Source organism: Vicia villosa, linkage group LG7 (genome assembly GCF_029867415.1).
Source record: "Vicia villosa cultivar HV-30 ecotype Madison, WI linkage group LG7, Vvil1.0, whole genome shotgun sequence".
In the NCBI taxonomy this organism is placed as follows: Eukaryota; Viridiplantae; Streptophyta; class Magnoliopsida; order Fabales; family Fabaceae; genus Vicia; species Vicia villosa.
Genome location: NC_081186.1, coordinates 93,200,221 through 93,215,373, shown reverse-complemented (window position 1 = coordinate 93,215,373; position 15,153 = coordinate 93,200,221). Strand labels below are relative to the sequence as shown.

At 34.7% G+C, this 15,153-nt stretch overlaps 3 protein-coding genes across 3 annotated transcripts; 1 reads left to right on the top strand and 2 right to left on the bottom strand.

Moving 5' to 3' along the window:
* Positions 1–2,069: 2,069 nt before the first annotated feature.
* On the bottom strand, positions 2,070–6,862 carry LOC131615902 (GTP-binding protein At3g49725, chloroplastic). The gene is made up of 13 exons (XM_058887083.1): positions 6,479–6,862; positions 6,340–6,404; positions 6,052–6,114; positions 5,395–5,484; positions 5,148–5,260; positions 4,668–4,736; positions 3,960–4,104; positions 3,816–3,871; positions 3,668–3,718; positions 3,511–3,565; positions 3,341–3,397; positions 2,832–2,951; positions 2,070–2,748 (listed from the first exon to the last, which is right to left on the bottom strand). Exons 1-13 carry the CDS (start codon positions 6,801–6,803, stop codon positions 2,245–2,247), a joined length of 1,713 nt encoding a protein of 570 aa, XP_058743066.1. The 5' UTR covers positions 6,804–6,862; the 3' UTR covers positions 2,070–2,244.
* Positions 6,863–7,376: 514 nt separating this feature from the next.
* Positions 7,377–7,874, top strand: LOC131619712 (uncharacterized). The gene has a single exon (XM_058890778.1). The coding sequence runs from the start codon at positions 7,377–7,379 to the stop codon at positions 7,872–7,874; it is 498 nt and encodes a 165-aa protein (XP_058746761.1).
* Positions 7,875–12,008: 4,134 nt separating this feature from the next.
* LOC131617848 (mitochondrial fission 1 protein A-like) lies at positions 12,009–13,255 on the bottom strand. Its single transcript, XM_058889103.1, has 5 exons — positions 13,118–13,255; positions 12,826–12,967; positions 12,587–12,708; positions 12,338–12,401; positions 12,009–12,236 (listed from the first exon to the last, which is right to left on the bottom strand). Exons 1-5 carry the CDS (start codon positions 13,196–13,198, stop codon positions 12,154–12,156), a joined length of 492 nt encoding a protein of 163 aa, XP_058745086.1. The 5' UTR covers positions 13,199–13,255; the 3' UTR covers positions 12,009–12,153.
* Between the last annotated feature and the right edge of the window lie 1,898 nt (positions 13,256–15,153).

The window sequence follows — 15,153 nt, the reverse complement described above, 5'->3', positions numbered from 1 at the left end:
GGAAGGTGTTTTCCTTAGAGTTTTTTTATGTAAAAGAAGACTAATATATCTTCTTTGACACTGATTGTTCCAAACACATGACTGGAGTAAATGATGTCACTTCATCTTCCATGCCAATTTGGAAATGATGTCAAACGTGGAAAGAATTGAGAAATTGGATGGAACAATATCTCCTAGTCTTGATGAGGTTTTTCTTGCTAAATGATCAAAAGCGAGATGAATCCCAGATGTCATACCTAAAGTGGTAACATCAGATTGTTGACAGAGTTCTAGAACTTCCTATCATGGAACCAATAAGGTCAATACAAGGTGTAAGACTTGTCAAACAAAGACTTTCCTATAAGGCTATTGATTATTTTATTTTAGAATGATATGAATGATCTATTACAAAGAAAAGTAAAAAATCTTCACCATCTCCTACAAAGATTACCATAGGGATATACTCTGTTGATAACAGAATTTATGTATGCTCCTGATCAAAGTCAATGGTTCAATCATGAAGAAAGGGATTGATGTTCAATCAGATGTTGGAACATCATATAAACAATTTGATACTCCAAAAATAAGACTGATTCTAAAAGAGACGACAGGCACTGAATCATATAACTCTCAAGTCAACAATGTTTTTCTCTAGAGATAAGTAAATCTTTATAAGGAAATTAATTACTTGGAGTTTATATCACCTATTGTTTCAAGAAGGAAACATCCATGTATGGTGAATTTAGGAGTAAACTTATTGAGCAAGTCTGATAAAAATTTATGAAGAAAGTTTCTTATATAGAAACAAGTTTTGTCCCTTCGATCAACAATGAGCTAATCCTGGTCTTCCACGAAGGCCTAATAGTTTGCTGATGGAGACTATTACTCTCAATTGTTTTGGATGCTAAAGAAATACAATGTCCAATAGGATGTCATAACATTATACTAGGGAAAATGGTTAAGTCCAAACATTCATGGATGGCAGGTGGCATAGCAGGTCAAAGATAATTGATATTGGTCATCTCCTTGTCAAGGACCTTGCTACAGGCAATAGTGTTTCTCCTAAGCTTGGGACTTTTGAGAATCTATTTTAAGTCCTCGGAGACTATCCTTTTGAGAGTTTGAAGTGTGTTGGAAAATGTGTATTGCTGAAAACTCAAAGCAATCAATGTCTAAAAGGCTTGCGAACAACATTCTTCCATATTCATATAGTGAGGTGTGCAATTTTAGAAGAAACATATTCCAATGACATAGAAAATGTCATTTCAAACACTCTCTCACTGACTGAGTTGTTGTTACAAGCAAGGAATCATTACAAAAAAAGTAACTCTCTTTGCATTTAAAATACCTTACTAGTTGTTCCTCCTCTCAAGCTGTGTTTTCAACATGAGCAAATCAAACAAAAATGCTAAGGATAAAAAGGATCTCATGCTGGAAGCCAAGAAGGATAAGAATATTGATCCAAAGAAGATTGAGTCCAATGTTGGAACATCTATTGGAGTATCAGTAACAGGGAAGAAATTTGTGTTTAAGATGAAGTTCTTCAAAAAAAATCATATTCATGACTCTGACTCAGATGTTGATAAAAGATTGAATCAACTTCAAGGACTCAGGTGGAAGAGTTGGATAGTTTTTTTTTGTAGTTTAAGTTTGCATATCAACTTCAGGGACTCAGGTGGAAGAGTTGGATAGTTTTTTTTTGTAGTTTAAGTTTGCATACCTACAGTCTTGTGTTGTTTATTCTATTCTGTCTATCAACCGATATTGTAACATAGTTTTACTAACATAATTTATGACTCTAATTCCTTATATTCTTAGTGTGAGCTCTTAGATTTACTCTAACATAGTTATCAAATGCATCAGAATCAATAAAATGTTAAAAACTGATAAATATTATGAGATGTTAAAAATGGAATCGTAAACAATCTTTTAAATAAAAGTCTAAAAGATCATTATAATGACTTACAAAAATTTTAAAATCTTCAATACACTCCCTCACTCTTAAACTAATTCCTAATCTCTTAATGAATTACAATTCCAATTTAAGAGTAAGCTAAATGTCAACATAAATATACCGAGTTTCACCCCTCTAAGCAAAAATTTCTTTCATTATTTTGTAATTTAATTGTTCAGACAGATCATACTTTCGATTGGACATAGCATATTTATAAGTATCCTGCAATTAAGCAAAAACATTCTAAACAAGTATTACACCATTAACACCAACGGTAGCAGAAAAATAACAACCAAAGAACACAGAACAAGCTAATTTTCTACTGCAATGCTAGAATCTTGTGTATGTGAGGGCCTCCATTTTCTATCAAATACATTTCTTTCAACCACTTGTGCACCCTTCAATTTCTTGTCCTGATCACTTAGTTTCTTATCTATTAGTTCCATCAACTCTTGCAAACCAACTCCTGTGATGGCGGATGTTTTCACATGTGGACCAGCCGGTAGCATGGCGCTAACATTTTCCACGCCATTGTCTTTATTAGAGGACTTGTTCTGTTCGTCAGCCACAGACGGAGGAGAACAAAAATCATCATCGTTAACCATTGTATCGTCCTCATACAACCAACCATCGGAATAGTCTTCCTTTTCTTCAATGACATCAGAGTCACATAGTGACTTCTCATTGACTACTTCAGTTTCCATTAATGTCTCAGTATTCACATCCTCTTCTCCATCAAAGTTGCTAGCTTCATCAGCCTTTTCATCTTCATCAAGATATTCATCATCATCCATGCACTCTTCTTCAGCATCAATCTGAACATTTTCAGAGATTGAGCGGGATACATAGTTGATCATTTTTCTTGCATTTTGGTAGAAAGGGAGATAAATTGTTGTACCTTATTCCAAACTTCAATCATATTTTGAAGCTTCTCTTGTGACACCCCTATTTGTTGAAGAACCTGTAACACTGTTGTGCGATGCTCGTCAAGGTTGGGAGCAGTAGAATCCACAACATGCTTCAAAAAAAGATAGATTTGTCAGTTCTGTTGTCTTATGCCGCATAAATGACGAAATTTCAAGTGGATAATCCTTTTATTTATTTGTAGACAAAATTAATTACAAAATGCCAGAAATGAGTCTTTTCAGTGTTGTTGACGGCAGAAAGCAAAAAACCCGTCATTTAAAATTTACTATATCAGCCCTAAAATGCCATGGGGCAACCATCCTTCACAAATTGTCCAAGGCGGTTGTCAAAAAACCACCACCGCAATCCACCATTGGTTAACATGACCGATATTTAACAACATTGAGTCTTATGTGCATAAATGAACAAATTCTAAGTTGATTTTTATAACTTTTTGAAACTGGTGTAAGAATCCGAATCAGAGGAGATGCAAAATCATACCACAAGCAGGTCGGCTTCCACTACTTCTTCCAAAGTTGCATGAAATGCTTCCACTAACTTAAAAATTTAAAGAGAAAAAAGAACATGAGTCATTGTTGACGAATAATATTGACGAGATCAATAAACAAAGATGTTGACATGGCAATTTGCTCTCATGCATTTGTCATTACCTGAACAGGCAAATCAGATATAAATCCTACAGTGTCGCTAAAAAGCACTTTCCTCCTGTAAATAAAATTAGAATAGTGATGTATACATATGTATAACCAATGTCATCAACCAATGTATGAAAAAAAAAAGAATATTTTGATTTACTAGTCACATTACCCCGAAGGAAGAGCTGCACTTCTTAACCTAGGATCAACTGTAGCAAACAGTCTGCAATACACGTTACACCGCAAAAAGTTGAAATTTATGAAGTCAATACATTATAACTTTTGAGGATGCAAACAAATACTAGTAAAGGTGGTTTTACCGACAATCGCTATAAAGATCACTGTCCGTTAGATTACTAACTAATGTAGACTTTCCCTAATAAAAACAAAGACATATATCAGCGATGCTGTCTAATAACAATAAATAGCAAACATAAATAAACTTATACAGGCAGACGACTTACAGCATTTGTATACCCAACAACAGCGACGGTGGCTAAGCGATGTCCAGACGAACCCCCGTGCCTCTTCCGACCAGCACGTTGCACAGCACGGGTACGACGAACCTCGTCAATTTGCGTTAGTAGATAATTCCTCCTTTCTAAGACTCTAAGAGAGTTTCACAATTCAGTGACCAAATTATGTAATAACAGGTGATCACAAAACAAAGATGTTGTAATAATGTCCAATTAGTAATAGTAGTTGCACATTAACAAGGTCACAATGTCCAATTAGTAATAGTAGTTGCACATTAACAAGGGGTTCATACATTATAGACAGGAAAAATATGCGGCGAAACTACATTATAAATGCTAAGCAGGGAAGCTTGAAACACCACAGAATTTCTAACAGTACTGTTCATTACATCTAACAAGAATCAGTCAGGATCAGTGTTTGGTGGGATTATACCTTAATTCAGAGCAAATTTAGTTTTCATAGCCTAAAACACACAACTTTTCGTAACATCCGTGCCATCCAAATATTATTGTGGCCACAAACACAATCACAGTGAATATTTACAATGACTTGATGCAAAGAGAACATAGAAAAGCAACTTTAAAAATAACACAAATTCAAGAGGAAACCATAAGATATGCCAAGAAAAAGCAGGAATAGATTGCTTGAGAATAAATGTATGTATCTTGCAAATTTAGTATCACAGTTATATATACCTTCGTCGCTGAAGCTGAAGTTCAGTTTCTCCAGCACCACTCATAAAACCTTGGCCCCCACCTCCTCTCCTGGTATTGACAAGTATCAAGGTAAGATGATGTTCTTCTAATCAACAATTTACTAATTACTGATACTACTATAGATTAAGGATAGACATGCACAGTGTCACAGAATTACACATTCTTCCAGAAATATGTGCATAAGAGAAAGAGCAGGTGACGGAAAGTGATAGAAAATATAATCAATTTTCAACCACATTGTAGTTCATAACAAACAACAATGTAACCTAAACCCTTAATGACAAGTAATACTTGGCAACCAAAACAATTTTCCCAAGCAAAAAAGTAATAGATTCCCACAAGAGTTCAAACTTATTATATTGTAACCCATTCACCAATTTTCAAAATAATGTTACTTCCACTTCAAAAACGGCATCAAAATCATAAAATTAGGGGAATGAAGTAATAATAAAAGACAACCCTCGAGCACTAACAACTTCAGCTTCTCCAGAAGCACCAAATGTGTAGCGACCACCAGGGCCAAGAACACGAACGAGTCTTGACTTTTTGTACGATAGAGCTGCAAGTTCAGCCTACAAAGATGACAAAGTATAGCTCTAAGTTACAAAGTAACAAGAGATTCAACACAGTCAGAGCCAATTGGATTCAAGAGACAATACCCTCAAGCATAAACCATTAAACAGCCCAACGAAACCACATTACACACCTGAAGCCTGGCTTCCTTAGTGTATGCATGAGCATTGAAAATCTCAATTATAAGACCAACACGATCCACCACAGGTTTACTCCAAGCCCTCTAGCAGTATTAAAACATCATTGTCAAAATTACACAACTTTCCATTCCTAAATAAAAATGAGTAAACACTTAACACTCATTTTAGTCATAAAATGTGTGAGGCAATGTCACTACAATCCTTTTAATGTATCAAAATTACAAAAACAACCCCAAGTTTGTCTTGTTAGTAGCAATTTTATGGACCAAACAACATACTAACAAAAAACACATTGGAGGACCAAACTAACAAACAAAAGAAATATGAACATCAAATTGACCAACGAAACACATATAGGTATGTTAGTTTCGGTAGGTCCAATGACTAATGTTTTTTTTTTAAAACTTGGTATCCGGCCGTGAGACTGACTAATCTAAGGAGGCCAATCCCACCATCCATTAGCGGAAGGCCAAAGCTTTGCAAAGCTCTATCTATATAGACTTGCCCAACACAAAGAAAACCTGAGACCATGAGAGGAGCACACTCTCAGGACCCAAGTATTCACCAACATACCAACCTTTGGGGTTATTCAATGACTAATATGACAGCGCTTCACACATTCAATTAAAAATTACACAAACAACATTTACCTCCATATTTCTAAGCTGAATACCAGACAGAGTTGCATTAACAAAAACAGCATCCACTTCACCCTGTTACACACAAATCAAAATCAAAATCAGACTGCAAATAAACCGGGCCGTTTTTTAGGGCGTGCAAGGCGGCCTACAGCATAGGACCCTTTAAAAAAATTCACGACTAAACTGAAGCTAACTTCAACTTCTGACACAGGGCCTCTCAAAGGTTTGAGACAGCTCTGCAAATCAATACCCTAAATAACCAATCACATGAAAAAGTAACAAAAGCACATTTTTCACCTTTGTTTCAGCAGCATTAAGATGGCATTTGATAGTATCAACCGTTCCAGGTCCAAAATAAGTATCTGAAAAAAACAAAATCAAAACAGAAGAAATAACGTTTCAAAAAACAGACACACTCCCAAGCTAGAAACCGAACCTGCACGAGGCTTATGGCCTTTAAGAGAAGGATTCTGAACAAGCACATGAGGAGGCAAAGGCTTATCAAAGAAATCAGTATGGAAATAACCATCACGTTGGTCTTCAAGTGAATTAGCTAGACACAGTGCTTCGTTGAGCTTCGCTTGTAAGAGCTTTTCGGAACGGAGACGAGGCTGAACCACGAGAAGCTTCGGCGGGGTGTCGCGCGGGTCGGAGGAAGCGGTGGAGTAGAGAGAGGAAGGAGGTTGAATCCGCCATTTGGACGAAGGTGGAGTTAGGATCTTTCTAGAAGATTCGAGTGTTGTAGACAAGTTTCTCAACATTGTGATTCTTTTCTATGTTTCTGCGTTTCTTTTTGTTCTTCTACATGATCTACGCTTCATTGGGATGAAACTACGGAAATACCCTTGTATAAATACTTTAATTTGCTGCTTATATAAATTTTGAAATACTTAAATTAATAGATAAGAACAATTATGTATTAGGGTAAAATTATAAATTCATTCATCTATCTCCTGCACTATTTTACAAGTCACGATTGTCGGAATCGCCCCAAAATCTATGGAGAATTTCGAATCAATCTTGATGAGCAAAATTCAATCACACCGATCAAATTCTTTCTCTTGTTCTTCAGTCTTCACTCGAGTGAATCAACCAACTTGGTTGCAAGATGATTCTCTCAACACAAACAATAATGGAGAAGAAAAGAAAAGATGAATTGGGGAAGAAAGGGAATTAGAGTTTGAACAAAATAAGAGGGAAGAATAAGAAGAATTTCTGCAGAGTTTCTCTCAGCCCTTCAAGTAGTGATTTGTTCGGAAGAGCAGAAGGTGGAGTTTAGTACTCAAATGTTGGAAGAGGAAGTTAAAGAATGGTGGAATAATACACGCTAGAGGATGGAGATTCTGGGTGCAACGATTACTTGGACCGTATTCAGATCTACTTTTCTAGAGAAGTATTTTCCTAAGGATGCGCGTGGAAAGAAAGAGATCGAATTCCTTGAGCTGAAGCAATGGAGTTCAACTGTTGTTGAGTATGCTGCTAGGTTCGAAGAACTAGTGAAGTATTGTCCGCATTATAACAATCTGGCAGCTGAAGTGTCCAAGTGCATTAAGTTTGAGAATGGACTGCGTCCAAAGATCAAGCAAGGTGTTGGGTATCTTGAGATTCGCCAGTTTAATATACTAGTGAATAATTGTAGGATTTATGATCAGGATACCAGAGTCAAGTCTTCTTTTTATAAGAGTTATAATGAGAAGAAAGGAAAGAATCAAGACCATGAGAAGCCGTATAGTACCCTTGCTGATAAAGGGAAGCAGAGAGTGTCTGATGAGAAAAAACCAAGTGGGGAGGAGCTCCCGTTTCTGTCAAGTGCTTTAAGTGAGGTGAACTAGGTCACCGCCCAAACAATTGTACTAATAAGGTGTTGAGATGTTTCAAGTGTGGTAAGACAGGTCATCATGCTCCTGAGTGCAAGAATGAAGGTCCGACTTCTTATCTACCCATTAAAAATTACCATAATGTTGGGTAAAGTTACCCTTCTAAATTGTTAAAAGTTCATTGGTCCATTTGTATCCTATTTGTTAATGTCATTAAAAAATTTAGTTTTTAATATTAGTGATTTATTTTATGTATTTGCAATCCAGTCCCTTTGCATTAATGGTTACATTTAGTACCTTATTTAATTTTAAGTTATTATTTTTTAAAAGTCCCATAATACATTCTATTTCACGTTAGTTCCAAAGTACATTGTTTCTCTGCATTTCACCTTGCTTTCTACTTTACATAATATTATTTAAATAAAGTAGTTATATTTTATGAGAATATGAAGAAATTGGTTGGAATTGAATTCATGGACTAAAAGCGATCAACAAATCATTTTTGCTTTTAGAATAATTGGTGATTAATCATTTTTGTATTTAAAATGAGTGATGATTTGATAATGTTCAGGAAAAAATAATTTTAAATTAACTTACACAAAATTTTTTTTATCAAGCTTCCTTACACAATTATTTTCATATATTAATTTTTGAAGAATTTTAGCAATTCTTGTTAAAACATTTGCAATATATATATATATATATATATATATATATATATATATATATATATATATATATATATATATATATATATATATATATATATATATATATAGTAATAGTATGTATAATAATTAATTATGTGATTAGATAAATTTTAATATAATATATTTATTTATTACAAGGTAAATTAAATTTATTTACAATTATATAAAATCTAACTTTATAAATAGTTGGCCAAATGAGAATTTTTTTAAAAGAAATCTTACATTACACTTAATAATAATAATAATAATAATAATAATAATAATTATTATTATTATTATTATTATTATAAAATAATTTATACTTAAAATAATAATAATAATAATAATTATTATTATTATTATTATTATTATTATTATTATTATTATTATAAAATAATTGATAGCTAACATGCTATCGATCTTCATGGTAATTTTCCCATGATCTTCTGATGTAATCTCTTCGACCAGATTCACGACCCATGTTGCTTGACATGCACAAAGGGAAGCATCTATGTATTCTGCTTCACACGACGATAGTGCCACTACAGGTTCTTTTATGAAACTCCAAGCAACTGGTGCCCCACCTAGCATAAACACATAACCAATCGTGGATTTTCGATCCTCAGCATCACTACACCAACTTGAATCAGTGTAACCCACTAGGTTGCATTCTTTTCCCTTATCAGTTGCAGGAAACAAAATGCCATAGTCGAGAGTTCCTTTTAGATACCTTAGTATCCTCTTCGTCGCTGCTAGATGTGATACCTTTGGCTTCTGAATGAATTTACTCACCATACCCACATTGTATACTAAGTCAGGCCTTGTGTGACAAAGGTATCTCAATGACCCAATAAGTCTTCTATATTGGGTTAGGTCGACATCATCTCCATCTGATTCTTTCGACAGTTACATTATTGGTTCTGCAGGTGTCAAAATTGACTAGAATGCGTCAGATATCAAAGTTGGTCGTTATGGCGCGAATGAGCAGTGGAATCGTGGAATTGGGAGCACCACCAGGGAGCTCTTCTTTGTAGAACGTGATGGGTGCGGAACTCCCTCTAGTAAGGTCCAGTGTGGCTGTCTTTCCCGAACTCGCCAATATGAGCTCTTCGAACTTTCGTTTGACAGAACCCACAGTTAGTTTGCTGAAGCCTCCTCCGGATATGACCATCGTGGATGGAAATGAATCCCACGGGATGTGTGAGGAAAAGAACGTCGGGACACTGGCCCAATTCGGGACGTAGAAATCTTCTGGGCGGGTAACGCTCATAGCGACCTAGAGTGCGGACGTATCCTCGGTGGGCTTCTCTTCGGCCACTGTCTTCGCTTCTTGCGGAGTCTCTTGCTTTTTCGCATATTGTTTGAGGTGTCCTTCCCTGATAAGTATTTCGATTGCGTCTTTAGATGGATGCAGTCCTCGGTGTTGTGTATGTGACCTTTGTGGAAACGATAATACTTTGACTTGTCCACATTCGGTCGAGCGGGCATCGATTTTGGGAAGCGAACCTTGCCTGTTTGGAACTCGGCATTGGCGCACTCGGTCAAGATACGTTCCCGAGACGCGTTTAGAGGGGTATATTCCCGGAACTTCCCTACCAGGCCCTTGTAGTCTTTGGCCTGGAGAAGGTGAGTGTTGACGAGAGCAGTGATCTTCCTTACTCTTCTTGGCGGAGGAGAATGTTGACGTTTCTTGGCTGTCAAGGTATCCTGCTCGGAACGTGGGTGTTTGCGAGGGGGAGTCTTGGCGCGGTGTTTCTGTTCTAGTGCTCCGATTCGATCATTCTACTGTCCGATGGCAAAGTAAGAGAACAACAAGGTACCACAGAAATTATGAGATTTTGGGCAAAGTTTGGATTACCTTGCCCTCTAGAGGTAGAGGGCTATTTATAGTGTTCTCGTTGGAGTGGATCTCCTGTTTTCATGGGTCTAGGCGTGATTTACGGTCCAAAATATAAGGGACTTTTGACTAGGTCTTGACTACTCGTGCTCGGGATACTAGCAGTTGTCGGGGACAGGGTCCCAGCGTGTTCTGCTAATCTTTCGTCATGCTCGGTCGAGGGGAGATGTCTTCCCCGTTGGCTTTTGTGGGTTGGGCCAACGCTTATTGGGCCTATTTATGCCAAAGAGTGGATTGGGCCAATTTGAACAATTGGGCTAGTCCGGAATAAGTAGTATCAATTTGAAGCTAAAGAACCTCCGGTTTACAACTTCTCACTTAATCCCTACCCAATGCAACTTCTACCTAGAAACCTCCTAGATATGAGAAACCCCTCTCACTTCCAATCACCGTGGTGATGTCTCACAATAACAATCCCAATTACTGATATTGACGACATTTTCCCTCAATCTTTAATTACAAACAATCCTAGATTAAGAACTACATTAAAATGCTAAATGTACTTAAAAAACAAAATTTACAAATAAATTAAAATAGAAAATGTTATTAAATTGTTTTTATAACTAATATCAGAAAAAAATTTACCTACTAAATTAAATTTTTTGAAAAAAAACCAACTATTTTGTAATATAAATTGATTTTTAATTTTTAAAATAAAAAGATTTTTTTTTAATTTTTTAATTTTTTTCTTAAAAAACAAATTAGGCAGGATATATAACATTGTATTTACCGCAAGTACATATACATAATAAGATAAAGATAATAAGTTGATTAGGAAAAAAAATTTATAGTTTTTTTTTTCTCCCGAATACTACTATATAGTAGATATTTACTTATAAAATTAATTTTGACCATAGTGTATTACTAAAATTTTCATATTTTTACTTATTTTAAAATTTAAGATTAATTAAGTAATTAAATTATTAATTATATAATTTATATATTGCACTTTATGTTTATATAGTTATATATGTTCACATATTAAATATTTATTAAAAAAATAGTATTTACTATTAAATAGTAATGTTACTTTAGCTTTAATTTAATTTCTACTTCTATATATTAATATTAAATTATTTGTATCAGAATTTATAATTTAAACTCATTTATGTGAACTATTTTGACACAATTTAAAGTATTATAAGTATTTTGTTTTTTTAATATCACAGTAGTACGTACAACATATATTAGAATTTCACAATTTTAAAATTAAAAAAAAAAAAAAGAGTACAAGCTAAATATTCTCTTTTAACAGCAAGTGGAGAGACAAAAATAAGTTCATCTCAATTTATTGCATTTTTTAATGTCATTATTCATGAAGCTCTTCTAGATAAAAGCTGCAAACATTGGGACATGGTGCATTGGGAACTATTACCTCGTTAATGATATAGGGGTAAATTCATAATTATAAAAAATATGTTGCCATAATTAAAAAATGTTGACTGTCTTAATGACATGGCAAATTGTATATTCTTAAGCCAATATAAATAAGACAACTCATATGGGTAAAGTTACCCAACTATTTATGGAGGGTAATGAAGTTGTCCCCTTCTTTAAAATATGAAAACACACACCATATATCTCTCATCTAATACTTGGATATTATTATCTTATCTCTAGCAATAGATGCTGCAAATTGACAGTATCATATATGTTTGCCTCTTACATATCAGCCGCTACAATGATATGTTTAATGGAAAGGATTCTGTCACTCCTTACGAGACTTGTGTTTTGCAATAATGCTAGTAACAGTCATTACAATACAAAGTACACTAAAGCCAAGACCAAGGCCTACAATGGAGGAATAGAAACAATATATGTTAGTGTTATTTAGAGCCCAAATCAAATCCGTTCCCTTTGATCTCAAAATATAAATGATTGATGATAAGAACCTTTTCTATCTTCCTTAAGCGCCTTCTTCTCAAGTGTCAATGCCTGCATCCAGTCAGGTGTAATCTGCAGAAGAAAAAAATGTAATGATCAAATGATGCTGCATTGTATATATTCGTGTTAATATCCAATTTTTGACATTATTGGAGCGTCAGTGTCATATTTCGGTGTCTGTGTTGGAGTCCGTGATTCCTAACTCAATTATGATATTTCTCTAGATAACCACCAAAGAGAGAAAAAGAAAACCATACCTCTAGGCATTTCTGAAGATGATCCCTACACTTTGAATATTCACGAGTTTTATAATATCCAACAGCCAGAAGATAAAACCTATCCCTTTTCTGCAGAGGAGCGCTTGTCCAAGGTAATGACGCTGCCATATACACATGTAATTTTACTATCAACATATTTTTCACGTAGAGGACAACAGTATTACTCTGCTAAACACATTTGTAAGTTAAGTATAATAGATAGAGAGATTGTGGTTTACACTGAACCATTTCGATCCCACGCTTCACCTCTTCTGGACGTTTTGAGTGGACAAGAGCCCATAATAAACGTATCAGACACTGTTGCGTAGAATCATAAGCGAAGGGTTGTTTCTTAGCCTCTTCAACATCTCTTTCACATCCCTATAGATATGAATACATCAAATTTGAAAGCAGCAAAGTAAAAGATATGGAAACCCTAGCAAAAAGTGGAAACCCTAACAAAAAATGTAAACCCTAACAACGATGTGTTTGATGATTGATAAGGGAGAGGGAGAGAAGGAGGGGACTTACAGCGATGATGTAGGAATCGCAGGAGGGAAGAATTTCTTTGCGGGAGAAGAATTGACCAACGTTGGCAAGGAATGGGATCATTTCAATTCAACTGAGTACAGAAATCGGTATTCCAATTATTGAAGAGCACACAAACTTTGGTTTAGTGAGGGCACGCTAATTTAAAGGTGCGTTCTAAGTTAATTATACCGATTTTGCTGTTGGTTCATATTGGTCCTCAATTTTTTTCCTTGTCATAATCCTTAGCTTTTAAAATATTTTATTTTAGTTTTTTTTTTTTTTAATTAGTGATGGTATAACTTTGAAATCCATGGCTAAATCAGTTTTTAATTGATGATGGTATAACTTTGAAATCCATCGTGAAATCCGTTTTTAATTAGACAAAATAAATTAGAGTTTAAAGGTAGTGCACTGACGGTAAACTAACTTTACACATACAACCAATCAAAATTCTTACACTTGCCATGTCATATTAGTTTTTTTAAATTAAAATTGTTTTTTAATTATATACATAATTGTGATTGATAGTGTAAAAATATTTTACACGTTCAATGCATATCCTTTTTTCTCAATAAACTAAAACAAAATACTTTATAAATTAAAGGAGCAATGACAAAAAAAAAACACAATCTAAACCTAAATAAAATGTAAATTTTGCCTAAATATATTAACATAAGAATAGATGTCCACACTTAGTAAAGTAATCTTCAAGGAAAATAACTGTAATAAAATTACATTATTATATTATAAATATAGGAGTTTAAAATAATGAATATTTTTTATATATTAAAGTGAAAAATTTTAGAATGAAATAAATATTTTTTACGAATAAATGAAAGTTTAGAATTTAAAAATGTGAGAAATAAAAATGATAAATTACATTTAAAAAATAAAAGTAAAAAAATATGAGCTTTGTTAGTGTTCTGGACTGCGCCTAGCGTCGGCCCAATACACAATCCAAGGCCTAGTCCGAGACTGCTGGGTGAAAGGCTCAAAGAACACATGCCCGACAGACGAGGTCAATGAAACTATCCGAAGAGTAGCTGCCATGCGAAGGCACTCCCTCGTGCCTCCCGGGCAGCTACCTCCTCGCACGTGTCAACAACAACACCTCCTCGTAGGGTTTGTCATCATCGCCTCTCCAAATGTTACAGAGTAATCCTACTCCAAAAAGACTGCGTCTTCCACTTCCATGTATTTTGGGGCAGTTGAACCAGGTTGGAGTCCACATGCTGGTCTTCACTACAGACGTAGACCTTGGCAGTCTCCCTTTTGAGTCTGCACATGAAGTTCAATATGGAGACGTTGGTCCAGCGTTGGGAGCTATAAATATCCTCTTTTATTAAAGGGTCGAGTATCCATTCATTCTTACTCTTACTCTCTAGTATTTGCTCTCTCTCTAACTTTAGTATCGGAGTACCTTGCAGGTACACTCCCATTCTCAGAAGTCCATCAAATTGCAGAGCAAGACGATCAATTCTGATCAGGTACAATCAATTAGGATGTCATGCTCTTGTATAAAATTGAAATTTTTTGTATCAATGCCACATAAGTAAAATATAATTTGCTTTGGTAATATATATAAATAAATAGATAAATTAATGTATTATGTTACTTTTAAAATATAGATATAAGTCTTTATAAACTCTCTAAAAACTAATTCAGAAACTGATTCTAAAAATAAAACTGTTCCGAAGCTTTTAAATAGTCTATATCACAAAATATCAAATCGAGACCAAACTAAAATATGTTACCTTTCCTTTCTCTAGACCCTGAAATAAGTCAAACACCCTTAAAATTCACCGCGGGAACGATCCGGAGCGCCCCAAGCCCCCAACCACCTACACACCCCATATTAGATAGTTGAGGTGATCTCACACAAAATAAATAGATGATTGGTTAACTCCATAAGTTTACCATAAAGCACACCCAACTAAACTACCCAAACACAATTTGCTGCCTTAGAAATTTTTTCCTAGTCAGCAACCTATCTTGAAACAAGAAATAATCACCTAAAAGAGACACATAAACACGTT